General features: G+C 36.4%; 1 protein-coding gene across 1 annotated transcript in view; it reads right to left on the bottom strand.

Annotated features, from left to right (window-relative positions):
* LOC122797233 (tubulin delta chain-like) overlaps positions 1 to 22,515 on the bottom strand; it is a 790,352-nt gene that overhangs the window by 278,451 nt on the left and 489,386 nt on the right. Inside the window, exon 6 of the mRNA XM_044066071.1 lies at positions 10,604 to 10,748. Coding sequence (XP_043922006.1) covers positions 10,604 to 10,748 — 145 coding nt within the window. The remainder of the gene's footprint in view (positions 1 to 10,603; positions 10,749 to 22,515) is intronic.

The raw sequence follows: 22,515 nt of genomic DNA, 5'->3' as shown, positions 1-22,515 counted from the left end.
CTAGTAGTAGAAATACCACCTCAAGTTTCCCTTGAAAAGAAGCCAATTGCCTAGTAGGACTAATCTGGTCAAAATGGATAAATCCATCTATCCACTACCCTTTTTCCAACTTTTGTACATGGGGTCGGGTTGTCACTTCAACAGTGACCATCATTTAGAGCCAAGTTTCACATCGCTGTGTTAACAGTTAGAAGTATTGACATATGAATATTTATTTATTTTATTTATCCATTGTTAACCTTGTCAACAACAGATGAATAAATTAAATAAATAAATATTCATTTGTCAATACTTCTAGCTGTTATCACAGCGGTGTGAACCTTGGCTCTAGATGATTGTTATTGTTGAACTGGTCAACAACAGATGAATAAATAAAATAAATAAATACTCATATGGCAATACTTCTAACTGCTAACAGTCTAACCCCCTTGCCTCAGTTAAGTTTTCAGATGACGATTTGAAACTAAAAGTTGCTTTGTATGAAAGTTTTTTTTACAAATGTATTCCCTGAAAAAAAAACACATTGTGTTGTTGGTCTGAAGACTTGATATTCAGGATAAAAACATTCATCAAATAAAGCTGCTTCCTCAAGTACAAATGTCATGTTAACTTTTTCATTTTAATTACATTTTTCATTATTATGCACTGTTTGTCTGCATTTTTTTTATTTATCAAATGCCTTAGGGCTAAATAACGCACAAATGTCAGAGATGAAAACTGAAAAGGATGACATGCTACTTAAAACCTGAGATTTTCCTTGTGAAAAAAATTCAAAGATAAGCATGTTCCATGTCTATAGTTGCCATGTAAAAATTCTTATCTATAAAATAAAATGTTTTTCTGAGTTAATATTGTGAAATGTTAAGCATTTATGAAAGTGTTCAGATTTGACAGATAGATCTAGTATTGGACTGAAGATGCTAGCACATTGGGAAACTACGAAGAGTCTGAAAAACGACGCTTTTACCATAAACATGTCCTCTTCAAGTTCTGATAAATAATGGATCAATTTTTGTTGGTACTTTTGTGAATGGGTGTACCTTCGTTGAAGGTTGTGCGTTAGGGCTGGCAACTCAGCACGTAAAAATCAACTGCCAATCATTAGCGGACCGGAGTTCCATTGTGGCGACCCTTAACCGGGAAAAGCCGAAAGACACAACAACAACAACAACTCTGTGTATCGTTTTCTTTAATAAAAGACTTGCAGGGGGTAATGATACCCATGTGTTTATCAGGCAGGCCCACTGGACACATACTCCCTTTTCAGGGACAACCAGCAATGTCTGATTCAGTGACTTGCTCAAGGCCACCCAGCAGGCAAATGAGGGCTGAGGGAATCAAATCCTGCATCACAGGAACTACGGCTCAGAAACTTAACTCTCTGCACCAAATGCCGAAACACAACGCTAATCTGTGTATTGCTATATGTATAAGTTCTCATCTCAATGCATTTGGATTACCCCTGTGTTCTTTACATGGGGTCAAATGATTGTGACCATGGTTATTTGCAGTTGGTTCAGAGCACAGAAGCATGGGTAATTAAGGATATTTTGTTTTTTTCAAATATTAAACCAGCTTTAAGAAAAAAAAAAAAAAAAAAAAAAAAATAAAACACAAAAAAAAAAAAAAAATAAAAAAAAAAAAAAAAAAAAAAAAAAAAAAAAAAAAAAAAAAATAAAAAAAAAAAAAAAAAAAAAAAAAAAAAAAAAAAAAAAAAAAGAAAAAAAAGAAAAAAAAAAAAAAAAAAAAAAAAAAAAAAAAAAAATAAAAAAAAAAAAAAAAAAAAAAAAAAAAAAAAAAAAAAAAAAAAAAAAAAAAAAAAAAAAAAAAAAAAAAAAAAAAAAAAAAAAAAAAAAAAAAAAAAAAAAAAAAAAAAAAAAAAAAAAAAAAAAAAAAAAAAAAAAAAAAAAAAAAAAAAAAAAAAAAAAAAAAAAAAAAAAAAAAAAAAAAAAAAAAAAAAAAAAAAAAAAAAAAAAAAAAAAAAAAAAAAAAAAAAAAAAAAAATTTTTTTTTTTTTTTTTTTTTTTTTTTTTTTTTTTTTTTTTTTTTTTTTTTTTTTTTTTTTTTTTTTTTTTTTTTTTTTTTTTTTTTTTTTTTTTTTTTTTTTTTTTTTTTTTTTTTTTTTTTTTTTTTTTTTTTTTTTTTTTTTTTTTTTTTTTTTTTTTTTTTTTTTTTTTTTTTTTTTTTTTTTTTTTTTTTTTTTTTTTTTTTTTTTTTTTTTTTTTTTTTTTTTTTTTTTTTTTTTTTTTTTTTTTTTTTTTTTTTTTTTTTTTTTTTTTTTTTTTTTTTTTTTTTTTTTTTTTTTTTTTTTTTTTTTTTTTTTTTTTTTTTTTTTTTTTTTTTTTTTTTTTTTTTTTTTTTTTTTTTTTTTTTTTTTTTTTTTTTTTTTTTTTTTTTTTTTTTTTTTTTTTTTTTTTTTTTTTTAGGACCCAAAATGAAGAACTTTCCTCATAATGAGGTACATTTGAGAGGTGTGATTACCTTGTAGCCTTGTTCTGTGGCATTATGGGTGGCTAGTATTTCCATTACCTTTGTAGGTAGCTGAAGAGTTGTTTTCCTTACAGATTGTGTAGTGTTATTGCATTTTTGTTAAATGTGTATTTTTTGATAACTGTGCATAATTGGTGCATTTCAAGTAATACCACACTTTCCTGTTTGTATTCAATAGTTGTACTTTTGCTGAGAGTTACAATGGAATCCACTAGTTTTAGAAATAAGCACACAATGCAATTTTAAGACCCTGCCTTAGGACAGATGCAGTTTATTTTTACTAGGACACAGCATATCTCAGAGACTTTGTGATATGACAGTCCTTTGACAAATGTACCTTTTGTGACAGAATGAACAAGTTAATTCTTAAGAGGTACTTGGACAAGGATTACCCTAAGAATTCTTCTTCCTCTGCTAAGGAGCCACTTCAAAAACAAAACCTTGACCTTTATATAGACACGAGGGATCTTCCTTCTGTACCTTTTATCCCATTCCCTTAAAAATAGGGAGAGAATGGACAGTAAGATACTAGCGGTGAAAATGCTTTAGTCTCTCTAGTTTTACATGCCGGACAGGCATATTTCTATCATTCAGGGAAAAAGTTATGAATTATAATTAATAAAGAGTTGAAGGAATTTATTTGGGAGGGGGAAAGGGCAAGAGTTCAGTGGGATAAGTTGTTTCTTTCCATAGAACAATGTGGTTTAAGGTTACCTGATTAAAGATATACTTTAGAGCTACACAGTTGGGAGTCATAAACATAACATAAGAAGAAGGTTACAAATCAAAGCGGAAAGGCATTATGACGAAATGGGGGGGGGGGTTAAAAAATAAGGAGAGAGAAGACATTTGGAAACAGGCCCTTTAGGAAAATGGCAAATGACATTCGGAATACTGTAGTGGTTAAGGAGCAGAAAGCAATCTAAGAACTAAGCCGAAATGGAAAGAGGAGATTTTACTATTAGGAATGGCTGTGAATAGTGGTATAGAAAATATGGAACAGGGGGGTGGAATTTATCGAAAAATAATGGCCAAGGAACCAAGGTACTGGGAGCAAACAACCAGATAGGGAAGATAATACAGTGGGATGAAGCAAGAAGAAGTTTCGACTGTAAGTTAGAGACTGCCCTCCCTATCAGGGACTGATAGAGTATGTGCGAAGAAAAAGAGATGGGCAGCTCTGTCTGAGTTTTTAGTAGAGCCTAGAACAGAAGTGGTTATTAAAAAAGGAATAATTTTAGTAGGACATATAAATATTGCATGATAACCATAAGAATCAAGCAGAAGAGTTTAGAAAAGACTGGAAAGAGAGACTGTAAAAACAATTAACATAGCAGCAGTGGAAGGACATCTGTATGGCTCCCAAGATGTATCAAATTTCAGAAGGTTTAGGATTTTTTGCACAGATTTTTATACATACATATATATATATATATATATAAATATATATATATATATATATATAGTAAACTTCAGAAAATTTTTACTCTGGTAGATACCAATTGCTGGGAGTGTGATGGGAAAGACAGACATAATTAGGAACATTTTTTTTTTTTTTTGGAAATGTAACAAGTTGGCAGATTTTAAAAATTCCTTACAGAGTACTTTGCCAAAATATTGGGTGAGTAAATGATTTTAACTAAGGAAATTATACTTTTGAGCTTGGATACAAGATCTGAATTGCCTAAACACTACAAGGCCTTGCTAAAATTAATGCTACTGGCTGACAAAAAAAAATACTGCAAAATTAAATATTGTAAAGGAAATAAAAGAATTGGAGGTGGGAACTTTACAAAAGGGTAGCAGCAACCTACATAAAAATAAATAGAACTTGTGGGAAGAATACATGCAGAATAATGTTCAGGAGGAGGACTGAAGTTTAAAGGAAAACAGGAATTGAGGAATGTATGTAATGTTGGATAGAATAATAATGTGTTCCTTGAGTGAAGTTAATAAAGGTGTCAAAAAAGCCAGGGAGAGAAGACTGGGAGTCTTCCTCCTCCTCAGGATGTTAGCATGAGCACTAAAAGAACAGACTTGCCTTCTGAATACAGAAGATTCAGTACTGACTTCTGGTATGGCAGTGCTCTGAAAGGCAGCAGAACCACAGAGGCCTAGAAAGAAAGTAGATTAAAAAAAAAACACCATGCAGAAAACATTTAAAAAAATAACTAGAAGGGCTTAAGAAAGTGGATGTTAGCAAAAGGTGAAAGGGGAGCATTTGCAAGAAAAGGAAAAGGGCAGAAAAAGATGACAGAACCGTTAGAGAACAGTGGGAAAAATGTGCCCTGTGAGGTCATATGGCTAGAAATAAAAGAAATGAAGAAGGTACTGCAACACAACCTGTTGAAGCAGGAACAGAAAATGGAAGAAGAAATCAGGAGTTTAAATAACCAATGGCAATACAAGGCATCATTGTGGAAAATGAAGAGTTGAAGGCAAGTGCAAAACCCACAAAGGCACAGCTAAACTGTCTGAAGCATAAAGAGTTGATGCAGAGGATACAGACATGCGGATAAATGTCAAAATAATTGGAATCCTGGAAAAACATGAGGGAACATACTGTGATAATGCAGTACAAGGACTAACTGAATAGTGAACTGGAATACGAGAATCCCAAATACTGACTGAGAGAGTGCACAGAACCATGTGGCATCCATGTAGTGAGGAGGGAAGGAAGGCTCGGATGGTGATAGTAAGATTCTAGATCTACGCTACGAAGGAGAGGATTTTGGCAAAAGAATGGCATTCAAGCAAAAGACTGAGTATAGGGGAAAACTGCATTTTTGTCAAACAGGACTTCACATTTGAAACTCACAGGAAAAGAAATGGCTTTGTACCTGTAATAAGATCATGAAAAGAGAAGGGCATAAAATGGAGATTGCTTTACCTAGCAATCTCTAGAACATTCTTGCTGGGAAAAATAAAAACATTCACAGACCCCAAGGAAGTGTTTGAGTTCCTAAAGAAGTCTGTGAACCTTAGAAGACCTCCAGTTTTGATGGGGTCAAGATATCCTGTGGATAGACGGAAAAAGAAGGGCTCACAGATAATTTTGTCGATAAAGGGACACAGTTTTCCCTTTGTTCAAAAAACAGGAGAGACACAGACTAAGACAGGCAAGAAACAGGGCAACTTGATCAACATCAGTAAGAGAGAAAGGAAAACATTTGTGCACACTTAGATAAAGAAAATGAAAAGGAAACTAGGGCACGGTGTGGAAAATACCACTGAAAAGACTGACATCTGGACAGGAAATGCAAAAGTATTGGAATGCAGACAATATCAAAATGGACATTTAAGTTCATACCCTGTTTTTATTTCAGATCTCTTTTGGATCGAGCTGATTGATGGGGGCATGTACAAAGGGACTTTGGCAACTGTTTCCTTTCTCCATATTGCATAGACTGAATTTCACCTATGGAAAAAAGAAAAGGAACTGTGATGCAGACAAATCCAAAAATGATGGTAAGTGGGGAGTGATTATGAAATGGAGATAGGAGTAATCCAATAGTTGGAAATCACAGGAGCCACTGCACAAGATAAACTTCGGACATGTCTGTGTTTACTAAAGTTAGGTAAATTAGTCAATGCTTAATTAAAAATGAAAAAAAAACTTTCAAATAAATTGCAGTGTTAAATGTTTTGGATTACATGGTGTGATAAAAAAGGAATTTTAGGGGAGGAACTACCCCAGTAGTACAGTTGTGGAGGTTAAACACCATAGGTGGAGATGAAGGGAGGTATCAAGGTAGTAGGAACATCCCATTATGTGAAAAGAATGGAGACTCATGCACAATATAATTGTATGAAATACCTGTGTATGAGAATTAGTATTCAATTGGAAATAAGAAAAAATCTGTCTAAAAAATACAGCATGAAGGGGATGCATGGGGTGGTAAACAACAGTCACTATGGGAGAAAATGACCAAGGAGCAAACCAGACTAGGTCAGATAATCAGACCATGCAATCCTTTATTCCATAAACCATATCCACATCAGAATGACTACACAGATTATGAAGAGGAGGGAGAAACAGGAATAAAAGTGAAAAAAGTAGGAAGAATAAGTAAAGTGAGGGGAAGAGTTGACATCAGTAAAAGGCTTAAATAAGATGCCAGGATCGATAAGGAGGAAGTGGGCAAACAGGCTAGAGGTCAGGCAAGGACAAAAAGGGGCAGTCATAATTCCATTAGAAAGAGACATTAAGAAGGCAGAAACAAAAAAAAGGGGAGAAACAATGTAATAGCCCATAGGTCAGGCACAGATAAGCAGAAGCAGAGAAATCGGATGCCTAAAATGCAACAGTTGCATTGCCATAGTGATGGCAGATAAGAGGCACAAAAATGTTTTGTACAGAGATAGCAATCTCTGAATGTGGATGCAAAATTTTGTAAATACGTTTGAGATGTACATAGTTACTAGAGGTTTTAAAACAACGTCATGAAGAAAAGGAAAAACAGAATATGTGAACAAATAAAAAAATTAAGAAATTGAGACCCCAAAATCAGAAAAAAATGAATGAAGGAAGAGAATGGAAGAAGGATAATAACAGAGTGTGAAAAAAAGAGTGGATAACGGGCATTAGAAAAGGTGATATAGAGATAACTATTAGTTACTGAAACTTGAAAAGTCTGGGGGTAAAAACAAAAAAGGAGGGCACTGGGATACAGGAGATGCACAAATGCTCTGATACTGGTGATTCAGGACACACATTTATCAGAAAAGAAATGTAAAAAGGTCCGGGGATGGGATGTGTGGTGGCAGTGGGTTCATCATGGGACAAGAAAAAGCAAAGAGAAGTCCACATGTTAAAAAAAAAAGACATGGCCATTGGAAACAGAGATTGTTAGATGACAGGATAGTAAGATATGCAAGAATAAATGACACGTTAAATGTCAGGAAATGGGCCATAACGTCTTTATACATACCCCCTAATATGAAAATAAAGTCCCATACAGGAATTTTAACACAGATTTCTAAACTCCAAGAGGGTATTAGTTGGATGAATATAACCACAGGCAGAGATCAGGGGGATAAGGGTCCAGGGAGTAGGAAACAAGCAAGGAATGCAGATACGTAAGGAACTATATGAAACAAATGCTATGGGTGGATACCTGGGTGATAAGAGACAATAAGAGAGCAGGAAGGCTACACTTTGGGTTCACAGAGCTATAATAACTGGGCCAGACTAGATAAGTGTTATGAAAAACTAGACTATGCCCAAATGGTTTTAGGAACTATAATAGAACCAATAACAATATCAGATCATGCAATGATGCTGATAAAACCAACAGTGGAACACAGTGGACTACTAGATGCTCATCGGAGATTCACAACGTACTTGCTAGAGGGGGGAAGAATATAAGACAAGAATAATGAAAATGGGGGCAGAGGAACTGCATAAAACACAGGCAGGGAAGTGGACTTCCAAGATAGCTACACACTGATCAACAGCTTGACCTCAATTCTACCAGTGTGAAAACAGAAACTGAGAAACTGCAGCTAGACATACTATCAATTTGAGTAAAATGCAGTTACTGGCTAGTAACTACACATCCTAGATGTCAGCAAAGAAGAAATTAAGACAGCCTGGAAGAAAATCAACTATAAAACATGAAGAGAAAACACTAACTGGGAAGAATCCTGCAGCACTTCAGCCAAAAGCAGTTCAAGCGCTAGCTTTGGTGCAAGACATGGCTTCCGGTAGTCTAGAGAAAGAAAATAAGTCAAATATGCTCAGAGCAGATTAAAATAAATGAAACACTGGAGTATATCAACTCAAATAACAAAAGACTGGAAAAAATGGAAACAACTTTAAACAAGATATTCAGATGAGCTGATAAAACAAATATCACAAGCTAAAATGAATAAAAGGCTAGCTGAGTAGGCGACTTCTCAAGAGGATATGTTTCAAAAAATGGAAGAATTAGAGGGCAGAGCATGTAGAGAAAATCTGAGATTTTCTGCTGTACCAGTGAAAATAGAGAGAACAGACTACATTAATTTTATGAAGGCACAAATAAGCAACTAGACTGGTATGGCCATGAGAAAGTAGCCAAGACCTTTATTAGTAAAGATACAAACCTACCAGCAGGAAGAGCAGATTCTGACAAAACTTTTGCAAAACAGCAAAGTACTAAAAGCTGGAGACAGAACAGCGTTTATGGAAAATGATTATTCATTGTATGCCAGGCAGAAGAGAAACTAATTTATTCCAATAATCACAAACATTTAGAGGCAAGTTAGAGATTCAAGCTGCTGTAGCCAGATGCTATCGAAATATTTTTTTGTCCTGGGGGATCAAAGTCATTCTTTGTCATTTATGTCGGCAATGTTTGGAAGAATTCTGAGGGGTAGGGAGAAGGAAACAAAAAGGTAACTGTAAGTAAAACAATTTGCTCCTTAACAGTATTTCTGTGAAACTTTTCACTATATAAACTGCATATTTTATAGTAAAGTATTTTTAGTTGTTTTTGTATGTGTTAAAGCTTTTAACGTAAACAAGTGCCTTTTTCCTCCCTTTCTTCTTTTTTACTATTAAGAAATGTAGGCCTTACAGTACAAAAAGAGAAGAAAAGCTAGACCAAAGCATGTTGAAGTTAATGGGCTGTGATCATGATTTGCTGAGGTGGATGTAGAAGTACACCAATCATAATATATGTAGAGTTGACATGTTCATAGGTTAGTACTAAGCTAACTGCCCTTGCGAGCCATTTTAAGCCTAGCCAGTTATCTCTTGTGAGACTTGAACCCTGCACCTTGTGTTTGTAAGGCAAACACCTTAACCATAAGGCCACCCTCCCAACCCTATTTCTTTTACTTCTGCAAAGGTGAATGTCTGGATTAAGTCCCTTGGCTTAGTCTAATAATAAATTTTAACTGGAAACAAATAAATTTGAGAACACCAAATATAATGAAAAGTTTTGATTTAGCAATAAATGTTCCAGCTTGTCTTTCAGGCTGCAACAGAGGACTCCATTTATCTTTCTTCTCTTGCTCTTCCATGGAGGCAAGCTGAAAATATGGCAATAAAAGGCAGAACACTGGTTTCTTCCTGGCTAAAAGTTAATGATTTCTGAAAGTATGCAAGTAATTTTCACATCTGGTGGAGGGAAGAATGCATACAGAATAATGTTCTAAAAGCGGAATTAGGTTCAAAGGAAGGCAGGACTTGACCAATTTATGTAATGCTGGACTGATGATAGTTATGAAAAAGAACATATGTGATGTATAATGTATGTCACTGGGAAGAAGTTACATTTATTTTTTATATAATTGTATGTTTGCTAATGTCTTAAGTGATAATTTAATAAAGGTGTTTAAAAAAGGCCCAGTCTTTACACTTACCTGTATAGTCCATGGAAAGGCATGCAATTGGCTATGTGGCATATTGCCCCTGCATGCAACTCAACTAAGCCCTACTCCCCTGTAGACAGTACCCCCGACATGCCCCTTTCTCCTCTAAGGATCAACTGTGAAGATGTGTCCAAGTGTGCACCTCCCTCAGGACAGGCATGCCCGCCCTCCTTGTCTGCACCATCAAGTAGCCAAGCTGCTAGTCAACCTTGGGTTGCCGAGGCCATAGTCATAGCTTTATGCCACTGGTGTAGGGATAATGTCACAGTTTTGTGATTGTGGCCTCCCAGTGATTTAGACATTTTAGTTTAGATTAATTAGGTGATGGCTAAGTAACACACAAACACATATAATCCACTGCAATACACTATAAAGCAATTGTTTTTGTGGAGTGGGTGGTCAAGCCTCTCTGCACCCCTGACGGAAGAACTCTGCTGCATGCCCCCAAGATCTACATATACAAAATATGGGGTCACACATACTCAGGAAAGGAAAAAAGAAGTAAAACAAACATAAAACTAACATTCTTTCTTTCTCTAACTCCCACAACTAAAATCTAAATCATATCATCTACATCACATGAAGTTTTGACATATTAAAATGTTGATAAAAGCATGCTCTCCCTGTGATGTTCTGCACTCCAAAGAAGGAAAGAAGATACGATGTAGTCCTCCCCTCAGTGGCATCTATTTGGTCAACAAAAATAAACAACTAAATAAATAAAGTCACGTGTAAAAAAAAAAAAAAAAAAGTTCACCTTTGCAGCCAGGAGAGACAAAGTAAAGAGTTGTAGTGTTGAAGGGGACATTCTCCAGTTCGATAAGGGGACACAGACACAGACAAGATATGACCCAGAGGGTACTCATCTCGAACTGCTTCACAAAGGTGAGCTCCAAGACCTGCAAACAAAAAGTCACTTTGAATAATCAGAACAGGAATCACAACATAATTTGAGAACAAAACACAAGTTTATGTAGTTTAATTTATCTCAAAATGTTAAACAAAATAATGACAGCATAATGTACAAAAGAAAATGCAGTTTAATCATAGGACAGCCATGGTGATGAAATGCATGAAAAATGAGCCCATGATACAACCTCATCTGTGCCAAATGGAAGACAAAACTAAATGTGGCCATTTTAGTTTATATCCTACATTATCTTATTTATTCACATTTGATTATCAAGAAAGTATAACTGGGAAGGGGCCCATTTTCAGCAGACTCCCAGGGAGAAAAACTCCAAAGTATTACAAAACATCTTAAGAACAGTAATTTTACATTCTCCAAAATTAATACAGTATCATCTACATTTTAAATAATTAGACCAAATTAGACATATGAAAACATTGGTTAAGAATACATACAGGTTAATATTTAGAGACATTTTAGCCGGTTTATAGAGAAATTAAAGGTAGGTTAGTATAATACAAATAGGAATTGCAATATGAAATGAGTGAAAAAGTAGGCTTATGGTATATTTAGAGAGAAAGCAAGGGAACAGAATTTGATAGAAGTTAGGATGTGAGTGAAGAAGAGAGGGTAAGGAGGCATACAGTATGAATAGTTCACATTTAAGAATATAGTTTGTTCTGGTGTTGAGCGAGAACAGAGCCAGGATTTGTCTAGGAAGTCTTTCAGAATGGTTTTGAAGAATAGGATGGAGGGCATTGATTGACCTGATGAATACAGGTAAGGTGTTCCAGGCCTTAGCAACATGGTACAAGTACAGAGAATGTCCAGCAGATTTGATACATTTGTGGATAGACAGAAATTTTTGGTCACTGGATCATAATGACTGACTGGGAACACATTTGTGTAGAATGGTATTTACTGCCAGAAAAGCAGATGTATGCTGGATAATTCTGTAGGTGATAACAAGTTGTATATATGTTAGCTAATGGGTAGTTCTAACCAATTTAGGCTTTTTAGTGCTATACAGTGGTGGGTTCTGAAACAGGTATTACACACAAATTTAGCAACTTTGTTATGGCATTGTTCAAGCTTTGATTTTTGTGATGCTTGGCGGTTATTAAGGATGGGAGCACCACAAAGACGCGTGGGGAGGAGATGAGTAGTGGCAAGTGTAGTTTTGGTTGTGTGGGTAAGAAAGTTTTGGCTCTGTGAAGCATCCCTGGTTTTTGATGAGTTTTTTTTTATGTAATTTTGTATATGCAGGTCAAATTTAAGATCATCAACTACTACCATCCCTAATAATTTAGTTTGAGAAATGACTTCAATTGTTGTATTATCAAGAGAGAGGACTTTAAATGTAGTTTTTTCATGAGAGACGGATTTGGGGAAAAAGTAGTATTTTTGGGGGGGAGGGGGTTGATCATGAGTTGTGAGTTACAAAGCCACGTTTCAGTGCCTGTTAAAGCATCCTGAGTAATTTTTGGAGGTGTACCATATTGGCAGATGTGCAAATTAGTGTAGAGTTATCAGAGTGCAAATTAGTGTAGAGTTATCCGAGTACTGTATTAGGGCGGTCCGTTGTTTGGATGTGTGGAGGGTGCTGATGAAAATGTTAAAGAGGAGGGGACCAAAGACAGAGGCTTGTAGTACATCAGTGGTGAGTGGAAGGTATGGAGAGAGGGTGGAGTGCCATTTTACTGACTGATACCTATTGGATAAGTAGCATATGAACCTTAGAAAGGTGGGCTGAGAGAGACCTAGTGAGGACATCTGAAGTAGAAGTTTGCTGTGACATAAGTGGTGAGGAAAGTTGCCAGACTAAGGAAAGACACCTTCCTTGCAATGCTTGTAGGGGTCTCCAGCTATGACTGCCTACCACCAAAGGCCAGGAATGCAGCACCTGCGCCAGTCACCTATGAGAAGGCCCAAGAGGAATTTGCTGAAAGTCAATGACAATGGCTTTAGAATGGCTTGAAAGGGGTTCTAGCAAAGTATCTCATGACTTGTAATAGTTAAGACACTAGCCCAGCTACCCCTTACAAGGTAGAGAAACCATGAACTTGACTGAGGACATGTTACAAGGAGGAAGAAAACACACTGAGGAACTACTGAACTCAGATGACATGCCCTTCTTTAATGAAACAGTGCCAGGAGCAACATGTTAGAAATGAATCACTTTCTGTAAATAACAGCTCTGTGGTGGCAAGGTTGAAAGGGCTGGAGGTTACTCTTGTGTCACAGTTGACATACCATATGAATAATGCATGGAACATGGCAACAGTGCCTCTAGATAAGTAAGCTGAAGAGGTGGTACCTGTTTTCAAAAAATGGGACAAGAAAATGTGTTCACAATTGTAGTTTGATCATGATCCTCATCCTCCCTGGGAAAGCCTAAACCAAGATGCTAGAAAGGATCCTTTCTGATCAAGGAGCTATTGATTTAGGAGGAATAGTATGGATTCTGTCCTGGCCATAGAGCAGTGGACCAACTCTGTAATACCATGGAAAATGAAGCAGTTACAAGAGTTCACCAGTACAGTCTACAAGTGTTTCGTATACCTACAGAAGGCATATGATTGTGTACTCCAGGATATCTTGCGGAAAGTGTTGTGTGAAATGCTTTCTCGTGGAACCACTTAGGTGAAAGTCTTTTCAATCCAATACTACATGCTTTCATAGCACAGATTATAGTAAATTAAGATTAGAAATTCCATGGACAATTTTAAGAAACCTGATGGCAATATAATTAATTTATGATGGTCCATGTGCTATAATTAATTGTATCTACTTAAAGGAGACCTGATTTGAACAAGATGTATCGAAATCAAAAGAAACTTTCCCTGCCATTAATAAACTCTACAAAAGAAGGAAGAAACTCTTGCAGAAAAAGGTGAAGTCCCAAGACTGTAAAAAACTCCCTTATTAGCCTCAACAAAAAGTTGAGATTCCTCAGCAAAACCTCTAAAGCCAACTATGAAGGCAGACTTGCGGCAGACAATAAAAACAACCACAAAGCCTTCTATAGTTATATCAAGAATCTCCATGGCAATACCCAAGTTTGCTCTGAGTTACTGCACAATGGTATCTCTTATACTGAGCCAACAGATCTTGCCAACACACTGGCTGACAGATTCAGTGCCAACTTTACTCCTCTATCTCCCTAAAGGGCCTATCACAATACTGGAGGAATGCCAGGCACCCAGCATTACTGCACCACAGGTTAAAGCTGCATTGTCCAAGGCCAAGAATACAGCTTCCATCGGACCTGACAATATCCCTGGATGTGTTCTACATGAACTACAAAGTGAACTGGCACCACATCTGTGTGCCCTGTTCAATCACAGCCTCTCCTTAGGCTTTGTCCCTACTGAATGGCGCACTGCTACAGTCATCCCTCTCCATAAAGGGGGAGCAACTACAGACCTTGGGAATTATCGCCCCATTAGCCTTACGAGTCTGATATGCAAGGCTATGGAGTGTATCATCATGGACCTAATTAACAAGGATATAGGGAATCTCCAAACTCTAGATCCCACTCAATTTGGTTTTATTAAAGGTAGATCATACCTGCTCAACCTGGTTGACATCTTTGAGTCAGTCACCAGAGCTGTGGATGATGGCAAGGCAGTTCATACAGCCTACCTCGATCTGGCCAAGGCCTTTGATACCATTCCCCACTCAGGAATTATTGATAAACTCACCAAACTAGGCATCAACCCCTATATCACTAGGTGGGTTGCAAATTGTCTCAAAGATAGAACCCACAGTGTGAAAGTAGCGTACTCCAAGTCAGACTGCCGACCAGTCACGAGTGGAGTCCCACAGGGATCGGTCCTGGGTCCTCTCCTATTTGGCATCTAATTCTCAGAAATCCAGGCCAACACGGAGGGACTCTGGCTGACCACGGTTGCAGATTATTGCAAGCTGGGAGCCATTATTAACTCCCCAAGTGATGCAGACATCCTACAGAAAGGCCTCACTGAGACCAATGACTGCTATTGAAACCATGGCCTTAAGCTTAATGCCAAAAAATGCGTCGTCATCCCCTTTGGGAAAAACTCAGTTCCCACTAATTACTACATTGATGGGAGCCCACTGAACACTGAAGACGTTATAAGAGATCTGGGGACACAGGTTGACAGCAACCTCTCCTTCGACCACCACACTGGCACTGTGGTAAAAAAGTCCTTCTATGTGGCACATCTCATTACCAAGGGTTTTGCATCCAGGAAGAAAGAGGTCATCATCTCTCTCTCTACTCTTCCCTCATTAGGCCAATCATAGAGTATAATGCCCCATTTGGCATGTACCTCACTAGACACATGCAACAGCTGGAAAGGCCACAAAAGTGCCTCATGAAGAGGATCCGAAGCCTTAAACACGTCCTACATGGACAGATTCAAAAAACTCCAGCTATTCTCTGTCTCATGTCATCTACTAAGAGGCGATCTCTGCTTGACTTACAAAGCCATGTCTAACCCAGCTCTGTTAGAAATGCTACATCTAAAGAAATCCCAATCTCTCCACACCACACGCTCCAGAGACCGCAACCTCATTACCACAATCAACAGAACATGCTGGAGGGACAGGTTCATAACCAAGAGACTGCCCATACTCTGGAACAGATTTCCCATACATGTTAAGCAGAGCACTTCACTGGCCCTCTTCAAGAGAAATCTTGGAGTGGATGGGAAATAGAAAGTTCACCCCAGGGATCACTCCAGTGGCTCTACTTGATAGAGGCACTGGAAACTAATGTCAGGCTGCACGATGCCAGGTCACTTCTATGGGCTAGGCTTGTAAAGCTCCAGGGCCATTAGCCTAGTACACAACTATGAACCTATGAACTGCAAACCATTTAGCCAGAATAACTGGTAATCTCTATAAAGAAAAGCATAATCACCACAGAAAATACAAGTATTGCCAAAACTGTTTAATTTCTAAAGATCTAAGGTCTCCTCTTATAAATAAACTATATCCATGATTGTGCAATGTATGAGAAAACAGAAACATTCACTAAGGCAGTAAGGGTGAGAACACTTGTGAGATCAATAGTGCTTCTACTGCTTCCAATATGGCTGTACACAGATCAACCCAATTAAGTTCAGCTCTTCCAGTGTGAAAACAAACTGTAAAAAGGTGCCAGAGTAACTGTTTGGTTTGGTACAGTTCAGTCACTGGCTATTAAGTACGTTGTGTGGCTGCCAGCAAATAAGAAATCTGGACAATCTGAGATAAAATCAACCAGAAAAGGAGAAGAGAAAACTCCGAATTGGAAGAGTCTTACAGCTAGCCGATCAGCAAAAAAAGTTCAAGTTTTAACTTTGGTACATAAGATGACTTCCTGTAATTTAATGAAACTCAGAGGCATTTAAAATAAATGAAACACCGAAAGAATACAACAAACAAAATAGCAAAAGGCTAGAAAAATAGAAGAAGCATTAATTAGCTATTCAGATGAGCTGATAAAAATGCCAAAATTAGAAAATGAAATGAAAAGACTAGCTGAGCACGAGGCTTCTCAACAATAACTGTTTAAAAATGCAGTAGAATTAGAAGACAGCATACACAAAGAAATACTATGTTTTTCTGCCATACCACAGAAACTGGAAGAATAGACTGTATTACTTTTATGAAAAGAAAAATAAGCAACTAGACTGGTGTTCCATAGCAAGAGTCGTCAACAGAGGGGCCCATCATGTCTATACTCCAAACCTGGCCATGAGAAAGCAGCCATGACTTGTACTAGTAAAGATGCAATCATACCACCAGAAAGAGCTGAAACTGACAAAATTGTGGTAGAATGGAAAAGTATTAAACATTGGAGACAGAAGAGTGTTTGTGGAAAATGATTATTCACTATATACCATGCAAAAGAGAAGCAAATTTATATCAGCAATCATGGAATATCAAGAGGCAGGTGTGAGATTCAAGCTGCTGTATCTAGCTGTCTTCCGAATGTTTTCCCCTAAAGGATCAAACACACTTTTTAGATGCAGAAAAGGCTAAAGAGGAAATAAAAATGTTTATCCAAAAAAAGTGCGCCAGTAAACAGAAAGAAACACTGCTTCTCATTCTTCTGAAAGTAAAGCTCATAAAGAGACTTTGCCTGTGAAATTTTTTGCAGTGCTCCAAGGAAACTTTTTAAGAGACAGAAAAAAGCATAGGAGTTGACTAGAATAATCTTTAATACTTTGAACTTGAACCAGAGTCTGGTGTTGAGAGATTGAGATGAGCAGGAAGAAGACCAGCAACACTGAAATTAGTGAATAAATGACAGACTATAAAGCATCAATCATATTTGAGAAATATGGCTCAGCAAGAAATAGTGGCTGAAAAAGACTGGACTTCTGTTGACTTTGTTAAACTTGTGGGTGGACTGTAAATCATACATCTCTCTATATGTCATTAATGTTCAGAAGGTCACTAAAAGGGGAAAAGTAACAGTAAGTAAAACTATTTTGTTTTTAATAGTATTTATACAAAAATGAATGATATAAACTACACTTTGTACACAGTAAATCAGTTTTATGTAATGTGAAGTCAGGGGTACTTTAAATGTGGGGGAGTCTTTTTCCGTGACTCTTGTATTTGTTAAAGATATTAAAGTAAAGAAGTACATTTTTAGTTGTAAGAAATATATGCTTTACAGTACAACAAGAGAAGAAAGACTAGGCAAAAGCAAGTTTAATTTTAATATGCTATGATCTTGGGTTGCTGGGGTGGGACTGCAGTGTAAACATGCACTGATTATATTATATGAAGAATTAACATATTTTCTCTTATTTTTACAAAGTGAATGACTAGATTAATGCCTTTGCCTTAAGATATAAATAAGATTTTTTTGTAAGCATGTAGGCTGTAAAGTATGACAAAATGATGAAAGGTATGAAAATTCCTAAGTTTCTACATCAGCAAAAATATCAGCTTGTCTTTTTTTCCATTAGCAAATGTTCAGTGCGAGTCAATAAGTCTGCACCTGAAGGCAGTTGTACACTCTGTTTTAAGTGAAATTTACAAAGATTCATGGAGGCAACCTGTCTGCAGGTGCTAGCAATTAATTTTGAGAGTTCTAAGCATTCTTTGCTGAGGGAAATGCAAAATTTAAAGGTACAGTGTCAAGCAATTTAGTAAAAAATAAATTCTGAAATTATGGGAAGTAAATAAGAGATAGCAGACTCTCTAGGAGCCTTAAAACATTAATAGGTACATAGGTAGGTACTAGGCTATCGGCCCTAGGGCCCATACAAGCCTAGCCAAAAAATGTACCCTGGCTTTCGCCACCCAAGAAAATTATTTTCCTGTGCCCCTGTCGAGCAGAGCCACAGAAGTGATCCCCAGGGTGAATTTCCCATCCAATCATCAAGATTTTTCTTGAAGAGTGCTAATGAGGAGCTCTGTTTGACATAGATAGGTAGTCTGTTCCAGAGTATGGGAAGTCTCTGGCACAGGAATCTATCCCTCCAGCATGTTTTGTTTATTGTGGTGACAAGGTTAATGTCCCTACAGCATGTAGCTCGGAGGGATTGGGATTTCTTTAAGTGGAGGATGTCCAACAGCTCTGGGTTTGACATAGCTTTGTATGTTAGGCAGAGATCGCCCCTGAGTAGGCAATATGCGATGGAGTAAAGCTGTAGTTTTTTGAGACAGTCTGCATAGGGCATCTGTTTGAGACCAGTAATCCTCTTTGTGAGGTATTTCTGTGGTCTTTCCAGTTGTTGTAGATGTCTTGTGAGGTACATACCAAAAGGGGTGTTGTACTCTATAATGGGTCTAATGAGTGATGAGTAGAGGGGAACAATGACCTCTTTTTTTCTGGATGAGAATCCTTTTGTGATGAGATGAGCCACGTAGAAGGATTTCCTGACCGCTGTGGCGATGTGATTATCAAAGGAGAGACTACTGTCCACCTGTGTCCCAAGGTCTCATCACATTTTTGGCATTAAGTAGACTACCAGCTATGTGGTAGTTCATGTATACAGTTTTTACCAAAGGGGATGACAATACACTTTTTGGCATTGAGCTTCAGGCCATGGCTTTGACACCAGGTATCTGTCTCAGTGAGGCCCTTTTGTGGTTTGTCCACATCGTTAGAAGTTTCGATTATGGCTCCTAGTTTGCAGTCATATGCAAACTTTGTTAACCAAAGACTTTCTGTGTTGGCCTGTACTTCAGAGAAGTAGATACCGAACAGGAGAGGACCCAGGACTGAACCCTGTGGTACTCCACTTGTCACTGGTCTGATGTTGGATTTGGAATTCACTACTTTCACAGTGTGGGTTCTGTCCATGAGCCAGTTGGCAACCCATCTTGTGACATAGGGATTTATACCTAGTTTAGTGAGCTTATCTAATGCATTTAATAGAACAGTGTACAAATTAGTTTTATTTAAAGATAGCCGGTGTTTTTTTTTTCTTGTGGCTAAAAGTAAATTTTTTCTGAAAATATGCAAGCTGTTTTTTATATCTTGCAGGGAAATAAAGATATGAAAAGAATAGACAGCAAGTGGGAACATAGGTGGTAGCATGCACTTTAGCAAGAGTAACCTTAATTTTAGGTTAGGTAATGCCTGCAAGTGCAGCTATCAATCTGGGGCATTTGTTCCTATCTGGTGTATTAAACTTATTTTTTTACAGATGTACTTACTCTTGTCTGTTGTTTCTATGCTATCAGGGGATAGAGGTGATCGGGAAATGTATTTAGTTTTTTCTGTTTGAGGGTTTTTATTAAAACAAAAAATCTTGAAAAATGTGGCATGGGTTCAAACCGAGATGAGAAAAAAAAACTGAATAAAAGATCAGCCTGCCAAACATTAATGTGTGCATGTAGCACGAAAGTTGGAAATGCACATTCATAAAAAATTGTCATGTATAATAGATGGAAACAATATTTTTTATCATAATTGCTATACTATCCATATTATCTTGGAATGTAAAAGGTCTTGCATGTATAGACAAAAATTAAAGGGCGTGAAAGTATATTAAAAATGCAGACTGCAAATAGCAATGCTACATGAGACACAGTTGGAAAGAAATGAACATGTGAATTTAACAAAGGATTTTAGGATGGATATTCAGCAGAATATCAGGGACAAATGAAAAATTATACCAGTTGCTAGGGGGCTCCAACAGTGACAGAAGTGGAGAAAAAAGACAATAATGGCAGACTTGTGGTAGTAAGATGCTACTGGCAAGGGAAGATGAGTACAGTAGCATGTATTTATATTCCACCAAAAACTGCTATTATGTAGCTTAAGAAAGTTTTGAGAGAAATAATCAGCTTTCAAAACAAAGTACTACTTGTAGGTGGGGACTGGAACTTGATTTGCAGTAGTGATGACATATCAGGGGGACCTAGAAGGGGAAATACAACAAAAGAGCGTAGATTTCTGAATAAACTTATGAAAATATTTGCATGGAAGATGTAAATTCAGTAGTAGGAACTCAGAATTTACATATTATTCCTCAAGGTATAATAATTGGGCTATACTAGACAGAACTTATATTTCACAGGAATATGTGTATTTAACTGAAAGCTTCAATACCCAAACAATAACTATTTCAGATCATGAACTAATAAAAACTAAGATAAAAAAGCAGGGTAATGTAGTAAAAATGAGACTATGGTGCTTTCCCACCTACCTGTTTAAAAAAGAGGAATTTAAGGAATGAGTGTTGGAAATTATTCGAGAGATATTAAGGAGAGAGACATTTCTTCAGAATTTAGAGCTAGTGAGTGGGATAAAAGGAAAACAGGGTTTAAAAATATAGTAGAAATAAAAAAGAGATATGCTTAAGAAGTAATAGGAATTACTTAGAGGGTCTGACAAAGGTTAAAGTATTACAGACTAAGGGTAATCTCACAGAAGAAGAAAAGGAGATGCAAATGCAGAGTGCTAAAGAAAAGATAAGGAAGAATTTGGATAATATGCATTAGTTTTGAAAGAATGTTGTTAAGTAACTTTTTTATAATAATTCCAGAGCACAAAAGCCTTTAGCACAATGACTTAGGCAACAGAAAGTAGAATGACTTATTGTCAAACTTTGGGAGCCTATAACAAGAAAACTAATCAGAGATCCTGTAGGGCTATTACAGATATTTCAGAAGTTTTATGAAAATTTGTATAAGGCAGAGAAATGTGGAAATCAAGAAAGAACTCAACTGGAAATATTTATGGAAGACCTAATCATGCCAAGGTTAGAGGAAGGTGAGGCTGAACAAGTAACAGTTAATGTAGGAGGAGATGAGATAACAGTGATGTATAATCAATCTACAGGAAAAACTCCAGGAACAGATGGTATTTTTATTTATTTATTTAACATTTGTTAACCAGGTTAGTCTGACTGAGCAGAAGCCCATTTTCAGCAGAGGCCAGAGGAGAAACGTTCCAGTAGTAATAAGACGTAAAAAACAAGCAGTACAATAAAAACACAATCAGTACAATAACAAAGTCAGTTTTAAAAAGTGTAAAAATAAGACATGGAAATGTCAAATGATAACTCAATATTGTCAAAAATTTAGACGAATATGCAAAATTAAATAAAGTAGAAAGAGATTACAAAAAGTTCATGTATAAGCATGAGTAAATAAGCCCAAAATAAAAGAACAAAAGAGAATATAGTAGAAAAATAGAAGACTGTAGCCAGCTTGTATTAAAAGAGGAAGGAAGATGAGGTTTAGAATGAGGAGAAACTTTCAGGAAGTAAATCTGTGAGGAAAGTAACAGTGGTAGCAGCTAGGAGGGAACACAGGAGGGTAAACATATTATTAGAGGGCTGTAGTTATGTGGAAGTCTATGCTTAAGTGTAGTTTCTGTGGAAATCTGGAAATTAGGAGGGAAGAAAGTGATAAAGGTCTGGAAGATTGTATTTAAAAGCATTTTAAAACTAGGGAAAACACCAACATCTTAGAAGAAAGCTGTGGTGGCTGTATTATTTAAGGATTGCAAGGACTCATCAGACCAATCATCATATAGACCCATTTCAATTTTAAACCATGATTATAAAGTGTTTATGTCTACACTAGCTAAAATAATGGCAAAGGTGTTGCCAAAATTGATTGATATAGATCAATGTGTTTTTCCGGAGGGGGGGGGGGCAAACATTTGACAGCATTACATAGACAATAATGATCGAGAAGAATGCAGAATGTAAGAAAACACAACTGTTGTTGGACAGTCTTGATTAAGACAGAACATTAAGTATAGCAAGCTGGGATTTTATGATTAGAGCACTGGAAGCATTTGCATTCCTTGATACAATGATATGGTTAATTAGGAGGATATATGAAGGATTGGAAGCAAAAAATTAAAGTGGGAGGGTTCCTCTCTGATACGTTGTGTTTGAACAGAGGAACCACTCAGGAGAGTTCTCTTTCCTATTTGTTACTAGCTTTATATTTAGAGCCATTGTCAAAGAAAATAAGGGACTCAGAAATACAAGGATATAATTGGTACAGTAATCAAGAAAGGTTGGCTTTATTTGTAGATGGTATTTTCTACCTGATAAATCCAGAAAGGAACATCTCTGTGTTGTAGAATGTCATGAGACAGTTTCAAGACTTTTCAGGGTGTGAAATTAATGAAGATAAAACAAAGGCTATAGCCAAAAATTATTTACCCACACAGGAATCGGTTCATGTATACTCATTTATGGGGACACAATAAGATGAAGTATTTAGGGGTTCAAATTAAAATGGCTTCTGTTATGGCAGCAAAGATTATGTGGGAAGAGACTAAATAAAAGACACTACAA

The sequence above is a fragment of the Protopterus annectens genome, chromosome 3.part0, assembly GCF_019279795.1.
Source record: "Protopterus annectens isolate FY-2018-M chromosome 3.part0, PAN1.0, whole genome shotgun sequence".
NCBI classification, from domain to species: Eukaryota; Metazoa; Chordata; order Ceratodontiformes; family Protopteridae; genus Protopterus; species Protopterus annectens.
Note: the sequence above shows the minus strand (reverse complement) of the source record. Positions and strands in the feature narration are given on the sequence as shown.